The following is a 16,086-nucleotide window of genomic DNA, read 5'->3' on the forward strand; positions in this document are numbered from 1 at the left end:
TTACAATATAATTAATATAATTAACACTATAATTAATGTTCTATAGATCATACTATGGTCCACATATAATTGTATGCAAAAATCTGAACACACTGCTTAGTTGATTTCTACACAAGGATCAAATTAAATGTTACCTATTGCTAGTTGCTATCAAATTAGGTATTTAAAATATATTCAATTATTTAAATAAAAATTGAGGGTGAATTGCTGAACAGAATATTTTACCAGAAAAATGTAATGTGGGCTATTTGTTAAAAAAATCAGAAAAATAACAATAATCAATAGTGTATAGATTATGCTGCTTTTTACCTCTATATTATACCTGGGTTTAATATATAGGAGTGTGTATGTACTCCACTATACAGGCGTATGCAAAAGTGTGAGCACTTCTGGTCAAACTACATGTTTTGTTGATTTTCTACACCCCACAAATCTACATATGACATTTCTCCACTTTTACCACATATTAAAATATATTGCAAACAAACAACAACATACAATATTTTCAGGGAACTTTCAACAAAGTATTTGTCCTGTATATGCTCTGTTAGTGTTTATTTGTATGTGTAATTACATACAAATAAATACTAACAGAGTATAAAACATTATTTTACACAGAGGCACATAAAATTTTAAGAGCTGCCTTGAACTGAGTTATGATTTCAGTGTTTTTCTCTATCCGCTCTGTATGTAACTTTGGGGGTGTCCTGGCTCAGATAAAACTGGTGAGCTGGACTTCTCCACCTTCCTGTCCATGATGCACAGGCAGATGCAGCAAGAGGACCCAAAGACTGAGATCCTGGAAGCCATGCGTATGACTGACAAGCAGAAGAAAGGCTACGTCCTGGCATCAGAGCTTCGAGCCAAGCTCACAGGCCTGGGAGAGAAACTCACAGATAAAGAAGGTAGAGTGGAAGGGATGCTAGTTTAAATATAGGATCTGGATTTCTTAAGGTTCTTCAAAGGCAATAAAATGTAAGAGGACTGATTTGATATTATCCAGTCCACAGTAGAGATGGGCAGAACTACAGATACCAATGTCTTTTGACAAACAATGCCTTCATATAGTGTACTGTGCAAAAGACCAATCAAACACATAGATGTGTTTCAGACAATATTTCAGATAGAAAAGATGAAAGCATTCTTGAAATAATGAAAAGAACGCAATGAAAAGAAAAAAAAAACACTTTACAAAACTGAGTTTAAAATTGTATTAAAAAATGTTGAGAAAATTTAACTTTCAACAACCTTGCAAGACCTAGTAGACAATAAAATAACATCTGATAAAAAATACCTAAACCTGCCTCTTTTTAAGACAAATATTTCCTGTTATCACATCAATGGACAAACTTAGATTTGACTACAACAAATATGTTTCAGTGAAGTAGGAACTTGATTGTAAAACAAATATGTAAGAAATATCTAAGATTTTATTTCCAACTATACTATATTATTGTATCATTATATCTGCACAACACAAATGATATATTTGCCTATGACTCATACACGGTGTAAATAAAATATGATTTGTAGCATTTTAGGTATTCAGTCCATTAAGAAAACTGAAAATCCTTTTCTTTGTCTCTGCAGTGGATGAGTTGTTTAAGGAGGCCAATGTTGGCTCTGATGGCCTTATTTACTATGAGGAATTCGCAAAAATGGTCACCTTACCTCCTGTAGACTACTGAGGAACCACAACGTATGGACATCTGTGTTGCAATTATTGTTATATTCTCATATATCAGACCCACAGTAACAGAAATATCAACCAGCAGTAAACTTGTGTGTTTCAATAAAAATATTTTGTATATTTCCTTCATTCCATAAATAATCTGAAACAAATTAAATGAAAACTGCTCCCAAATGTATCCTCTAGAGGGCAGACATGTGTTAGAAGTGTTGTGACCAATGTGGAAGATAATATAATAGAAGATAGAAGATAATGTATAAAAATAAGTTACAAAAAATGGAATTATATTTAAAATGTACCTAATTACTAAAAATACAGAATGTTGAGTTCACTTATTTTCTGTGTTTTTGACAAGATAAACCACATACTTTCTAAGTCTGAAATTCATTATCCAGCTTTTTTGAATGCACTATGGTTTGCCCCAGTCCAGTGCTTTCATAAATTCTTCTTCTGTGAAGGACAACATCTTTGCTGCTTCAAAGTGCATCTGTTAAGAGTGGGACAGAGGTTTAGTTGGTGAATGTGACTTCAAAAACATATACTACATCTGACTAAAATGCATCTGGGAACACCACCTCAATGTTTTGTTTCATCAGTGGATAATATCTATCCACATTCGTGTGGATATTTACAATCATGACAATAAAGACATGTCAAATGATCAAGTGTAAAAATAGTCAAAATATATTTTTTGGAAAACTCACCTTTTGCCTTTTTAAAATATCAATCAGCTTAAGCTGCTTCTTAAAGCCAATGATTAGTTCAGCCTTCTGTTTCTCCAGCTTTTTGTTCTCAGCTTGCAGTGCTTCAATCCTCTGCTGCTCATGGTTTGCAGAGTCCTTTAAAAGAAAACTGTGATAAGTGTATTTTAAAGAACCCAGGGAATACACCCTGGAGGGGGCGCCAGAATTATTCTGAATAATTCAGAATGGTTAATGTATAATGAGGAATAATAACTATTATATATATAACTTATATCTGGAAACAAGAGTAACTGGATTTAATGTGGTTTAGATTTAAGCTGCTCAGTACCTTACTAGTCTGTTTTAGCTTGTTGACTTGTGCTTTGCTCTTCTCTGCTTCCTCCAGAGCTCTGTTCAGCCTTACTTCTGTAGCACTGTGGGCACTGGCTGCCTGCTTCTGTGCCCTTTTCATGCCCTCCACCTCCTGAATTTTCCACAAAATAATAAAACAATTGTCATGAATATATGATTACGGGAAACCTTCAGATGAAATTTCTATTTGAAAGGAATTGAAAAGTTGGAGAATATGTTTGGCTGATTTTTTAATGCCTTTAAATTTTTTATCTTAAGCTCAGTCTGTCATTCTGGGAAATTAATGGGAAGGTTTAATAACAAGTAACCTGTAGGTTCACTTTTTATTTTTAAAGGCCTAGGTACAATATGGTAGGTTGACTGCCAAAAATACTAAACCGTGTAAAACAAATAAAGTAAGACAAGTAGGCTTTCTTACAATCAAATATATATACATACAGTGCATGAGGCACCTCAGTTACACTCAGTCATACAAGCAGGGTTATGTAACATGGCAATGTATCTTTTTCTGTACCATTACCAGTATCAAAACTTATTTCCTTTTGGCTTTATGTATATACATGACCATGAGGGCCCCACCTTTCCAGATCTATAAGTGCACTCGCCAACTGCAGGATGGCTTCACTTTACATATGCTGGGCTAATCGTGTCAAAGGGCCCATGCCAGGCATTCCTCTGCACTGGCTCTGTCATTAACAGCTTCTTCAATGTGGGAAGCAGTCTGAGATACAACATGCTTGATTCCGTTAAACTGAGACATAACCTGGAGCAGCCAGGTTATCTTAAGTTCAAGGTAAAAAAAAATCCCTGGTCCACAGAATGGAGAATATAGTTCATACATAAGCTCAGTTAATCAACTACTTCTCCTGTGCCCATAAATCATAAGGTTATGTAGTACTCAAAAACATCAGCCACGTATTTACTGTGAAAACAAAAAAAGAATTACCACTATTTATTGTATTCAATTTTTTTCTAAACTGAAGGGAGTTTAAACCCTTTTCCTGTAGTAACAGATTCTGCTTTTCTGGGAAAGGTTTACATTGGATGCTGTGAGGATCCAATTACTTTCAGCCATAACAGCATCACTAAAGCCAGGTAAATGTGTGCCTGTGGATCATAAACTCCATTTTAACACATCCCAAATGTATTGAATCAAGTTATGACACTGTTCCACTGCCTCTCAGCCTATTGCTGAGGGGCTTTATATACTTCTAGCTGACACTCAGCATTGGCAAACTAAGATTATGACCTGGTGCTCCATCCAGTGCCTTTGGGATGGGTTGGAGTAGTGTTTGTGATCCAGGACTAATCATCCAACATCAGCCCCTGACCTCACAAATGCTTCAATGGCTAAATACCATTAATTTCTCAGGGAAATATTCCTATATTCAGTCTAAAGTCTTCCTATAGTCAATATGGGACAAAGTTGAGGGCGCTCCCACCTTCTGCAAAGTGGTCACTTGCTGCCGCAAACTGTCACAATTTCTGTTGGCCTCTTCAGCCAGAGTTCTGTGTTTCTCTAACTGAGTTTGCTGCATACTGGTGGTTCTCTGCAGTCTCACACGATCCTCCTCTACCTCCTTCAGTTTGCTGCTTAAAGCTGCATTCTCATCATCCTTAAAGAAAACAAAAAGAAAAACTGAAATGCATCCTATTCACATGATTAAGTCTTTCTTATCTATAAATGTAATCGCTTACCCTTTTGTTGCATTCATTTGAAAGTCTGTTTAACTCCTCTTGCATCACGTGTAATTTAGCTTTCAAAAATCGCATCTGAGCCTCTGGAAGCATCAGACAGGACAAGATTAAATGCCTGTTCAAGCAATATGGTCTACACAAATCATGTAAACTACATATTTAGCATATCTGCAGTATCTTAAACATTTGCACTATGTACCATTTACATTCAGAAGAATGCATAGTAAATAAATGACAGCAAGCAGATTTTTAAGTCTAGTTTAAGAAAAAAAAAGAATTTCCACTATTTATTGTATTCCATTTTTTTTCTAAACTGAAGGGAGTTAGAACCCTTTTCCTGTAGTAACAGATTCTGCTTTTCTGGGAAATATTTACATTGGATGCTGTGAGTATCCAGTTACTTTCAGCCATAACAGCATCACTAAAGCCAGGTAAATGTGTGCCTGTGGATCATAAACTCTACTTTAACACATCCCAAATATATTGAATTAAGTTATGACACTGTTCTACTGCTTCTCAGTCTATTGCTGAGGGGTTTTATATACTTCTAGCTGACACTCAGCATTGGCAAACTAAGATTAGAATTATTACAGCTGCTCTAGAGAGAGAAAAAAGTCAAATTAAAACAGTGAAGGAGAAATAATGTATTTTTATCATCACAAAATACAAACAATTATTATTAAATTATTATTTTATGTTTTTTCAATATAGTTTGTTCTAGAAACTGAAACTCTTATTAATTGACTTATCAAAATATATCTCCTTTTAATATATTTAAACAGCTTTTTATATTAGAACCTCTGCGTGGATCTTTGCAGTTCTCAAGACAAAAGGACAATATTTATGTGTTTGAGCTCACCTGCACTCATCTCCTCCCCAGCGCTTGGCATGATGTCATCTTCCAAATGTTCATAAGTCACATTGTCATTCACCCTACCCTCAAGGTTGCTTATGGTTTTGGCCAGCGAGAAGTCACTAAAATCCTCAGGTACAGCAACATCGTCCACCACAGTAGGTTTTGTTTTTCTATTATTGCAAAGAGGAATATAGGAATGCCATAGAAATACCCTCTGAATGTGCTAAGTATTACTATGTATGTATGTATACTGCTAAGCAACCGACAATGTTATACTTGTTTTTTGGGACTGTAAGACCCACACAAACATGCATATACATATGTTGCATTCATTTGAAAGTCTGTTTAACTCTGTTTATATATATATATATAGTACATAGTAGTGAATCTGAAAAAAAAAATTTGCCTTCAGACTTATGATTCTTGTCTCTACTGCTATGAATACATTTTTAATAGCAAAACAAGCCTATTTAGTCTGTTTGCACATAATACTAAGGTATGGTTTAGAATTTCTATATGTGTTCCAGCAAAACATTTAACTCACTGAGTTATCTTTTTTATGCCTGAAGGAGGTCTGTTTGGTCTTCCAGGTTTTAAAGACTTTTTCTCTGTCACTGCCTACAGAGTGAAGTAAAAATGATACTATGAACAGCAAGTGGGTTAGTTAATTCACCTCCATCAAAACAGCCAAATTGTTGTATGCATACCTTTGCAGTGGGCTGCTTAAATGATTGCACTTCTTCTCTATTAAGAGGCACAACAGAGACATTATAGTAAATTCAACAGTGAACAACTTGTATGTATATGTTATGTTAAGGTGTGTTATGACTGCATTATATTGTATGTAAACTACATTACCCTAAATGCTCATAATCATCTGATACACTGATGCTCAGGTGGGTAGAGATGGGTTTTGAGAGCACTTCATTTTGTTCCCTCTGCAAAAAAAGAAATTTTATGAATTTTACATGCAATACTTTCATATGGCCATGTATATAGACAGGGACAAAGTGTCTAAACATCCACCAAGTAAAGATTTTATCTTACCATAACTTTCTCTGCCTGCCGAACTAGCTCAGCTGTTTTTGCCTCCAGTTCAGCATTAAGCCGTCTACAATTACACAGTACTTCCCAGTCAAAACGTGCTTTAAGTAATTTATAATTAATTAATAAGTCTTATAAACTGTAACATTAATGTTACCTACTTAAAATATAAAATCTAATTATATGCATAATGCCAGAGGTACCTAGCACTGTCACAAACACTTGATTAAACTTTAAAATATATTTTAAATATTTAGCTTCTTAATGAATTAGCATTGATTAGTAAGCATGATGCATACTTAAAACTCCCTTGGAGTAAGAAACAGTCAAGTTGATATTTTGCATTTGTAATTGTTCATTAATTCTGTTTCTTTTTCTTCAAAAGTGTGACTTGTTTATTTCCTAATGTAACAGAGTTATGGATATGAAGCAATAAATAGAGATAATAACATAAAAGCTGTCACTCATAATGCATACTTGTATTCCTCTTCTTTGGCCAGTAGGTTCATTGAAGGAGGGTTCTTGTTTGGAGCAGAAGCAGGTCGATTCACAGGTCGGGACACTGGAGTCTTCTGCAAGCTGGCTGACTGGGGCTTTTTAAGCTGTGTGATAGGAGGAGGCAGTAATGTTATTTTGTAGTACGAGGGTTATGAATCACCATTTCTACCATGCTGAAAATGGTCTAATGTGAAATGTAGCATTCTAAATCAATGATCAGGTTTCAGATCATTTTGAGGCATTATAAAGCAAAACATAACACAAAAGGAAACATTGTTTTATGATTATTATGACATTATTAAGTGTAAATTCACTGTGGCCAAATAAAATGGTTTCTTTCTCGGTAACAACTTCTAAATGTGTCATTTTAATTAACAGATAGCTACTTTATTCGATAACTAGACGGGCTTTTAAGAAAGCATGTTATTTGTGATCAAACATTTGCAGTGGAGTTGTTTGCATTTTAATGACACGTTTATGCAGGAATTTTGAAAACTCGGAGGAACACTGAAGTAAAACTGAAATTTTACTGATTTATGGAAGGCAATCCGGTATAAAAACTGAGTTAGTGTCAGCTTCGTTAAATCGGGGTTATTTAGAAGCGCTTCGGTGGTGGGGCAACACAAACACAGGACATATGATAAATAGACGTCTAAAGACATTTTTCTTTCAAGCTGACAGTAACAGATGTGCGTAAACAAACAACAGCAGCAAAAAAACACTATTATTTCCTTCGCGTAACTCACCCGCTGAGGAGCTGAAGTGGGTCTGTCGGCCATGTTTCTCTGTGAAATGTGACGCTGTTGCATAGCAACCGCTCTCTGCTCTATTTTAATAAGTATAAATAGCTATATATGCACAGTTATAAGTTCACAGTTTTTATTAAAGTGCACTTTCAAAATAATAAACAGGGTAATTCCACAAAGCAGGATTTCAGGGTTAGCTAAATAAATTGAAGGAGCACTGGGTGATATTCATTTTCTTACTTTCACAACTAGGGTTTTTTCTTTCTTTAGTTTAAGAAACTAAAGAAAGAACCTACTGGTTCATTTATCATGAAATATTCACACGATTTGAGGACAGCTACTGTGTTCAAATGATGTAGTAAACTAGAAATTGATATGTTTTTAATTGGACAGCGAAAATATAAAGAACATTCAAAACATATATTAGCAATGACATCAATATAAGTGAATTTTCTGTCAGGACATCCCCTTTGCAAAGCGGCACTAAGAAACAATGTAATATTGTGATTCGTAATTTTGGTCACTGGAATTTATCTTGTCTACTTTTGCTGACGACTTTGTTAAAGGGTATATAAACTCATTTTTTAAGCACTGAAATATGTGTTTGCAAATACGTGTCAGTTTAATATAAAAACGCCGTTTGTTTTATATTCACATTGTTGACTGAAAATATATTTCCTAGCTTAACCCAGTCGTCAGAACAGGATTGGAATGGAGAATGTTGTTTTTCTCCACTGAAACCAGCGCGCATGCGCAGTCATGCAAAGCTTTCCGGCTCTTTTCAGTGATTCAAATTCATATGATTCACTTCATAACTAAGAATCTTACGATCCTTTCAATTCGTTTTCCAATAGTTTCCTAGCAATTATTTATGATATCATTTTAAACAAAACTGTAGCCTACATTTTAAGTAACTAGTCAAAATATTATATTATGAAATGTAAATCAATCACATTAGTCCATCTCCCTACTGGGAAAATGAAAGACATCTGCAGTAACATACTGGCAGCTTAGATACCACAGAAATATTGTCAGTAGACATTGTGCTGTACCTCATTTAACATAAATTGTAATGTCATTCTAAATCGCAGTAAGTGCAATTAGTAAAATCAAACAGAAACAAAGAGCCAGTTTGCAGCAACAATTAACTTCAATATAGATACTATATAGATACTTTAGATATAACATCCACAACTGCAACCTGATTCACTGACTCCACCAACAACAATACCCTACTGATTGGCTGATTCACAACAACATAATAATTCAAGGAAAAATAATTGTGGTTGTATATATATATATATATACTGTGAATTACTTTTTTCATTGTCTGTATTTATAACTTTTCAGTGAAAATGCACGCCATGCCTAAGGACATAATTTCTTCAAGAGAACTTGAATTTGAGTTGTATATGAATTGTATTCAACACGTTTTTCATTGTATTTCCCAGCATTTTTCAAATTTTTCTAAGTGCATTTATTTGCCATTGTACAACATACAAATGTTTTCCACATTTTTTCTATCCACGTCAGTGATCACACAGACACACGGGACAAATTTCAGCGTGAACGTAGTCACTACCAGAAATTATGCAGTCAAGGTCCCATCTTTGGAGAATTTGCCAGGGTCGGCAAATCGGAGAGCAATGGCTGACATTTGCATTGGGTGAACCACCTTCGTGTCTTTCACTTTAACTTATGTGTATCATATTTTTTTTAATGTTTAATGACATTTTGCATATTTCATTAAAATTTTGAATTTGACACAGTTCTCTTGGTCCTGTCCTCAATCATGAGTATTACAATTATTCTGGAATTGAAATACTTTACATTTGTACAATGAGGAATTAATACCATCGCCTAGAATTAATATCGTTTAAATACAACGTAAGAAAACAGCTTCGTTTTGATAAAAAAAAAATAATAATAATTTCAATATACGTACACGCCCTTAAACGCGAGTTGGCTTGTTCACTTAAAAGAACCAAATTAAGGAACCGATTCAGTGAATCATTTAAGAACAACACTGCTAATACGCAGCGCCTGTCCGAGGGGAGGGAAAGAGAGAGAGCGAGGGAGAAAAAGAGAGAGAGAGAGAGAGAGAGAGAGAGAGACGAGGGGTGCAGATCAGTACAGCACAGCTCTGGAGCTGTAGGGAGTAGTTTCAAATCTCTCTTTCGTTACAGTCTCCGTATCCGTGCATGTGCGCTTGTTTTGTGTTTGGGTCCACGGCTTGGATGGCGACCGAGGAACAACCATGAGCCGCGTGCAGCTCCGCGGCGGCTCGAGCTCACTCCGCCCGACAGCGCGAGATTAACTAGGGAGAGGACCGTGATGGTCCGAGCTGAGGGGATTCCTGTGGTCTCGAGGCTCGGGTTGAGGCCTGCGTATTAACCGCCCTCTTCCTCCTCCTCATCATCATCGTCTTCATTTTCTTCCTCTTCCTTAGAAGCGCTTGCTGATGATGGCTGAAGATCCTCAGAGCTCTCTCCCCTCGCTCCTTCCACTGCAGGGCTCAGAGACCAGCGCCCTGCAGATCAAAATAAAGAACTCCATCTGGTAAGAGCTCTCAGATTAACATGCCCTGCTCCTGGACACTGACCTTAGGGTGTATGTCTGCGTGTGTATGTTTACAACGTGGCTAACTATTCACTTGCAGCACTGACCAGTCCCCCTCTAATATCCAGTACTGACATCAGATATAAAGAGCTGCACATTTAATTACAATTCAGTGCAGAGGTCTGGTCAAGCTACACGTTGTTGCTTTACTATGTGAAAAGTACAGTCAAGACATCTTCTACAGGGTACAAACTTAAATAGGTATTTTGGGTGCAACAGAAAATAGCAGAGCACGATGTCTGTTTATTTGCTCTGTGTAACCCAATAGAAATACAAAATGAGCTGTACATACCACGAGTTTTATGATTTGTGTTTAATTCACCACCTGATTTATCATACATTTATAATGCATTGCGATGTGCAAGAGGGTGTATAAAGAAACGTATTTCTTTATAGATCAATATAAGTGTTTGATGACCAGTGACTTCTCCCAAGACTCCTAGCCCCGCCCACTCCATATGAAGTTATAACGAGTGTTTCTGCACGGTGTTTTTTTATGAGGCCAATGCAATTATTTTTTTAAATTAGCCTTTCTATTTAGAAAATAAAATACAAGACATACACGAGATTCGGACACTTTTTTGGGACATATTCATTTGTCTTTACCAAACAATCAAAACGGCCCTGCCTGTTTGGCCGTTGGTGTTTTCTTCCGATCCACCTGAGTTACCTTTTCGTTATCTGTTCTAGCATCAGGAACCGCCGCGTTAGGGTCTTACCTCTGTTGTGTTCTTTTTTTAAAAGCGACTTTGTCACATTCGTATTTCTAAATATCTTGGGGTTATTGTGCCGTGTTAGACGTCACATAGTGGCTCTAACACTGTTCAGTGGCGGAAATTAGTTAAAAGCTCTTCGCAGAGTGACTTTAGAGGGCATGCTAGCCGCTAAATCCACTGCTCGGTGGCGCGGCGGATGGTAAACAAGCCACGCGGAGCTAGAGCGTGCTCCGTAGTGAATACTCGGGAGGGAGTCGGTTCATTTGAACAGGCTCTTTTCACATATTGGTACGAATGATTCACTCGAGATTTATGGTACAGACACTAAACGTAAATACATTAATGTGGTTACAAATAATTTAGCTAGTTTTATTCATCTGAAATAAATAGATCTGCTTAATTTCCTATTACTTGGAGAATGTTTTTTGATGGCTGAACTAACAGACCATGTTTCTTATTAAATTCATTAGTGTTTCAAACAGTGTTATGACTTGTATTTTCATTTACATTTTCTAATATAGCTGGCATAGGCAAACTTTCAGAACTTCTCCTTTATATAATTTATTGCTAGCGTCTTGAAACAGTTTTCCCACCTGTTCAGAACTGGTATAGACTAGACCTTATGGCCATGTACTGCTAGAATGCTTTCATGTGCTCAACACACATCAGCTCCTTACTGTTGTACTTGTTTTAACAGCCCCAGTAACAAACACGTTCAGTTTGTGCACACAGATTATGTACATGCATTGTAACATATTAACTTTCTTGGGTTGGATATGATTGTGGCCTTTGATTGGCAATTAAACTGTGTCCTTTCTAGAAAGTTCTGGACGGTGGCAAATGTTCTGTTTTAAAGAAAATATCTTCTAATGTTCAAACAATGTTTTAAGGATGTTTGTCACTTCAACTTATGTACTTATAAAAGTAAATTTTACCTAAGACAAAATGTTTTATTCGCTACATTTAGAAGATTTTACTGAGAACCATGTCAAATAATTACATGTTAACAAAGGAAGAACACTCAGTGCAGCAGTCAGTATATTATGGATGTGACTGTGGACCTTTTTTGGAATAAAAAAAAAATGTAGGTATGTTTACATTATACGTACACTACTTGAGCAGAGAAGCCATATTTCCTGTTATATTATTGTACCACATAATGAGTTGGGAGTCGTTTGAAATTCTAAACTAGGGGGTATGCAATAAACCAGGATCAGTTATCCAGCCATCTTAAGCACAAAGGTGAGGACTATCCAGTAGGAATGTCAAAATTAGGCTTAATTTATCTGGCCAATTTAGAAGTCCTGATTTGCGGGGCACGGCTCTAATCTCCGATATTTGATTTACTGGAAGAACTCGAAGGAGTCGGTTCCGTGAACTAAGCGGAGCTCTCCGTCACTGGAGCCGAGTTGGTAGGCCAGCGCGTGCTCGTCTCTCTCTCTCTCTCTCTCCAACGACTTAGACGACGGATGTGTCTCATTTACGGTTATAAATACAGCGCCGCCACTCGAAATTCAGTTTAAATATAAACACCTTCACCAAAAAGCATTATCAGTTTACCGTTCATGACTCAAGCAATAAGGACCGTACACATGCCGCGTTGCGGCAGAGTACGGTCCTTAGTACGGTCCTTAGTACGGTGCGAGAGAGCGCATGCATTGTACCCTGTATATAGTGTTTATATGATAGTAATTGCACCAAACAATGTTCCAAACAGTACTGTCGTCAATAGACCCCCTCGAGTTGCAGTGGTCAGTTAGGGTGTTCGTACTTAATTTTAGTACTCGTTGTGGCGGTGGTCGTGTGGAAGTGCTGACGGTGTTGTTTTGTTGCCTCCACCCCCTCTGTTTGTGCATGTGGAGACGTGCATTTCTGCTGCTAGTGTAAAGCCATGTAGTGTTTTATAAAGCAGGTCAGCTCTCCTTCATGATATAACAGCATCATATTCACCAGGACAAATGTTTATTTATCTGCATGCCCAGTGCACCACACTGTCAAAACCTCCTGCCCAATCTATGTATTCTGAAATATATCATATTAATCTGTTGTTCGTACCCTCTTTGCTGCATTAACACTCTCAGATATTCCAAGAAGGCTTTAAAACACTGTTGGTACATTTCTGTAAAGACTTGATTGCATTCAGACACAAACATGGGTGATTTCAGGTATTGATGTTGGGGGATTAGGTTCATAAGCACTAGTCTAGTTCATCCCAAAACTTTTGGTGCAGTCAGGTGCTGTGAGGGTTCATGCCCCTCAGGCCAGTGCTTGGCATTGAGCATGATGACCATAAGTTTAAGTGCAGCTGCTCCAGAGCACCCCATTTAATTTCATGTTTTTTTCTGAAGATTATACAAGCTGTGTGGGCAGCACTGAATGTCTGCTCACAATGGGTATTTCATAAATGGCCCAATTCATAATTATGAAGAGTGTCTACACACTTCTGGACATATAGTGTGTATACTGTCACTCAGAGAGGCAAGATGAACATTTTGCATGTAGTTGTTACATGATAATTATGCTAAAATTACTAGGGATGCACCGATGTAGAATTGTTGGGCCGATATGATAACCGATAATTAGCGCCTTGGAGTAGCTGATACCATTATTAATAACCGATAATTGTATCTTTTTATAATTAAAGCAAATTCACATTGGATTAAATTAAAACATTCTTTTTACCGTAGGTTGTCACAGGACAAGCCTTTCCATCTGTATTTGTACATTTCTGTACTTTTTAATTTTATCTTCTAAGTTTATTAGTCGTAGTTGTGTTTTTATTAAAGATTTACTGCTGGTTCCGCATGAATGGTTTCTAGAGGGGCGCTAATTAGTGCAGCACCGGGTTTGTTTTGGAGCGTGTGGGGGAAGGCGGTTTTCCCGAGCGAGGGAGAGAGAATGTGTCTGAGCGAGTGTTTGTAATCGTTTATCGTTGTGTTTCAGTAATAAAGTCAGACGCTGAATGACTCTATATGTATTTTAGGTGAATATATGAGGGCTCCTGCATTGTGGTGGTTCAGAGCATCTTTCTGTCGTTTAATCAGCGGTGTGTGTGTGTGTGTGTGTGTGTGTTTACACTGCTATTTGTGTGTGCGTGTACTGAGCGTCGTTGATATTTTTAATTAGCTTTCTCCACGGAGAAATTTATTCCCTGAAAATGTTCTTTGCAGAAACTGTGAAAAAGGTCCACACAGCGGATGTAGTTGTGTGTTTAAAGGCGTCATTGCATTTGCACAAAAAAGCCACAAAGTAATCGGTTGTAATATCGGCTAAAATTCCAATATCGGACCGATAAAATTAACTAAAAAAATCCACATATTGTCAAATAATATATCGGCCTCCGATATATTGTACATCACTAAATGTCATAAATATGAAAGTGAAATATTTAAGTATGGACTTGAACATAGTTGCAAGTGAATGGGTGAATTCTGAAACGAATCTTATAAGATACTGTTCCATTTATCTATTATTGGCTGTAATTTAGAATTTGTTTCCATGGTCATCCTTCCATTTTTATAAATGAAACATGAATTTAACCTTTGCTTGTCTTTGCAGTTTGATGACTGAGGTTTTTTAACAGTGTCCCCTGAACAGAGGCGAGAGCATTTAAAGGTTACCCTGACCCTCACTGTTAACTGATACCCCTAATTCACATTTGGCGAGCTGGCACGCCCACCCCTGTCTGCCCGGGAATGATGGGGCACTTGGCTGGGGCTCTGGGGTCTTGGAGAAGTGACTGGAAAGTGGGGGCGGCGTGCCAGCTTTAGCCCTCACTACTCCGCTTCCGACACGTCTGCGCTTTTCACTCACCCATCTGTCAGAACAGAAACACTCACATTTTAATCAGTGCTGCAATCCGGGCTATGTCCAAATAACATTTGTCAAAGAGCAAGCATCTCTTTCCTCACCTCTGGTCTGTTTTAACCACACTTGTGCATTTAATTTACTTAGTGATGTTTTATATTCAGAAGTTAAGAAGCATTTGTATACCCATGTTTGCATTAGATCTTAGCTCTCAGTCTAGAATTATTACTATCTTACACTTAATTTCAATTATGATAATGTAATATCAAAGAATTAGCTCTCTTTCTGGCACCCATTTATGTTGTTACTGTGTATGTCACATAACCCAAATACATGCACTGCTATGTAGTTAGGTAGTAAATTTTCACTTACTTGACATTCAGTGTCAACTGAAAACAGTTACAGATCTAGTAAAATGATAAAGCCTGGCATTCCTTCTGCAAAACAAGACAGTTGTTACTTCATCGCTTGTGATTGCTCAGATTATTCTGCTCTGTGGTTTGAAGATGGTTCAGGTATTAAGCTGACCTCCTGCCTCCCTCTGTGCTGTGTGAATGGTACACTGTTCCAATGCCCTACGAATTATTACTTGAATGTGGTTGAAGAGAATGAACTTCACTGTTTGTTTAGTCTGTGAAGTGAACACATAATGGTACAAATTGTTTTTTTTGCTCAATACTGGACAGACCACATTTCATCCAGAATTATATTAAAAGATTGTGAAATGGGACATGCAATCTTTGAGAGTACATTAAATTCATGGATAAATGTGCTCAATTTTGAGTCCAAAATGTGTTTCACACTGGATGATTATATGGAGAGATACTCTTCTTTTTTATATATAAATATACTTTTATATATGGATATAAGTGCACAGTAGAGGGATGCTTTTTAGATATAAGTGTAATTGTAGTCCCAGCTTGGCTTTTGTGTGTTTTTGCGGTTGTATTTCTGTAATATATACACAAATTTGAAAAGCGATGATCTCGAGTGGACTGGCTGGAGGATTGTAACTGGTCTGTTATGTTCATGTGAAGCTATTTTTAATTGAAACATCTTTGAACATATTTGGAAGCAGGCAATGCTACACTTTTATGCCAAAAGAACATAATCATGAGATTTTGAGTCGTAATTTTTCCTTCCCTGTTTCCCAGTGGGCCACCAGAGGGGGGTGTTTTAGAACGTATTCAGACAGAACTGCATCTCTTGTGTTTTAGTGAGCGTCGCAGTATAATGGCTGAGCGTTTGAAGTGGTTTTTGCTTTGGTTTGAGTATGTGAAGGGAATTGAGCCCATGATACAGAACGGAGCAGCCTCTGAAGAGCTGGTGTAGTTTTTTTAAGTCACGCTGGAAAATA

General features: G+C 37.0%; 3 protein-coding genes across 4 annotated transcripts in view; 2 read left to right on the forward strand and 1 right to left on the reverse strand.

Annotated features, from left to right (window-relative positions):
* The first annotated feature begins 283 nt into the window (after positions 1-283).
* Positions 284-1,703, forward strand: LOC136676793 (calmodulin-like protein 4). The gene is made up of 2 exons (XM_066654018.1): positions 284-905; positions 1,591-1,703. Exons 1-2 carry the CDS (start codon positions 755-757, stop codon positions 1,686-1,688), a joined length of 249 nt encoding a protein of 82 aa, XP_066510115.1. The 5' UTR covers positions 284-754; the 3' UTR covers positions 1,689-1,703.
* On the reverse strand, positions 743-7,621 carry LOC136676791 (testis-expressed protein 9-like). Of its 2 annotated transcripts, XM_066654017.1 has the most exons (13): positions 7,588-7,621; positions 6,821-6,945; positions 6,347-6,410; positions 6,158-6,237; positions 6,007-6,043; positions 5,844-5,917; positions 5,303-5,469; positions 4,444-4,526; positions 4,188-4,361; positions 2,723-2,857; positions 2,395-2,529; positions 2,059-2,177; positions 743-877 (listed from the first exon to the last, which is right to left on the reverse strand). In XM_066654017.1, the coding sequence occupies exons 1-12, from the start codon at positions 7,618-7,620 to the stop codon at positions 2,100-2,102; spliced, it is 1,185 nt and encodes a 394-aa protein (XP_066510114.1). In that variant the 5' UTR covers position 7,621; the 3' UTR covers positions 743-877; positions 2,059-2,099. The 2 variants fall into 2 exon arrangements, with proteins under 2 accessions (XP_066510114.1, XP_066510113.1); XM_066654016.1 differs by having other exon boundaries at positions 771-2,177.
* A 2,385-nt stretch (positions 7,622-10,006) lies between these two features.
* LOC136677032 (DNA-binding protein RFX7-like) overlaps positions 10,007-16,086 on the forward strand; it is a 40,997-nt gene continuing 34,917 nt past the window's right edge. Inside the window, exon 1 of the mRNA XM_066654384.1 lies at positions 10,007-10,146. Coding sequence (XP_066510481.1) covers positions 10,049-10,146 — 98 coding nt within the window. The 5' untranslated portion in view covers positions 10,007-10,048. The remainder of the gene's footprint in view (positions 10,147-16,086) is intronic.

This window comes from Hoplias malabaricus, chromosome X2 (assembly GCF_029633855.1).
Source record: "Hoplias malabaricus isolate fHopMal1 chromosome X2, fHopMal1.hap1, whole genome shotgun sequence".
NCBI lineage: Eukaryota > Metazoa > Chordata > Actinopteri > Characiformes > Erythrinidae > Hoplias > Hoplias malabaricus.

Excerpts from the sequence above, each read along its gene's own strand:
- LOC136676791 (XM_066654017.1), bottom strand. The coding sequence starts at position 7,620 with ATGGCCGACAGACCCACTTCAGCTCCTCAGCGG. Across the intron at positions 6,238-6,346 it reads GGCAGGCAGAGAAAGTTATG|AGGGAACAAAATGAAGTGCT; the intron begins GTAAGATAAAAT and ends CTTTTTTTGCAG. Across the intron at positions 5,918-6,006 it reads TTAAGCAGCCCACTGCAAAG|GCAGTGACAGAGAAAAAGTC; the intron begins GTATGCATACAA and ends TTCACTCTGTAG.
- LOC136676793 (XM_066654018.1), top strand. The coding sequence starts at position 755 with ATGATGCACAGGCAGATGCAGCAAGAGGACCCAAAGACTGAGATCCTG. Across the intron at positions 906-1,590 it reads GAAACTCACAGATAAAGAAG|TGGATGAGTTGTTTAAGGAG; the intron begins GTAGAGTGGAAG and ends TTGTCTCTGCAG.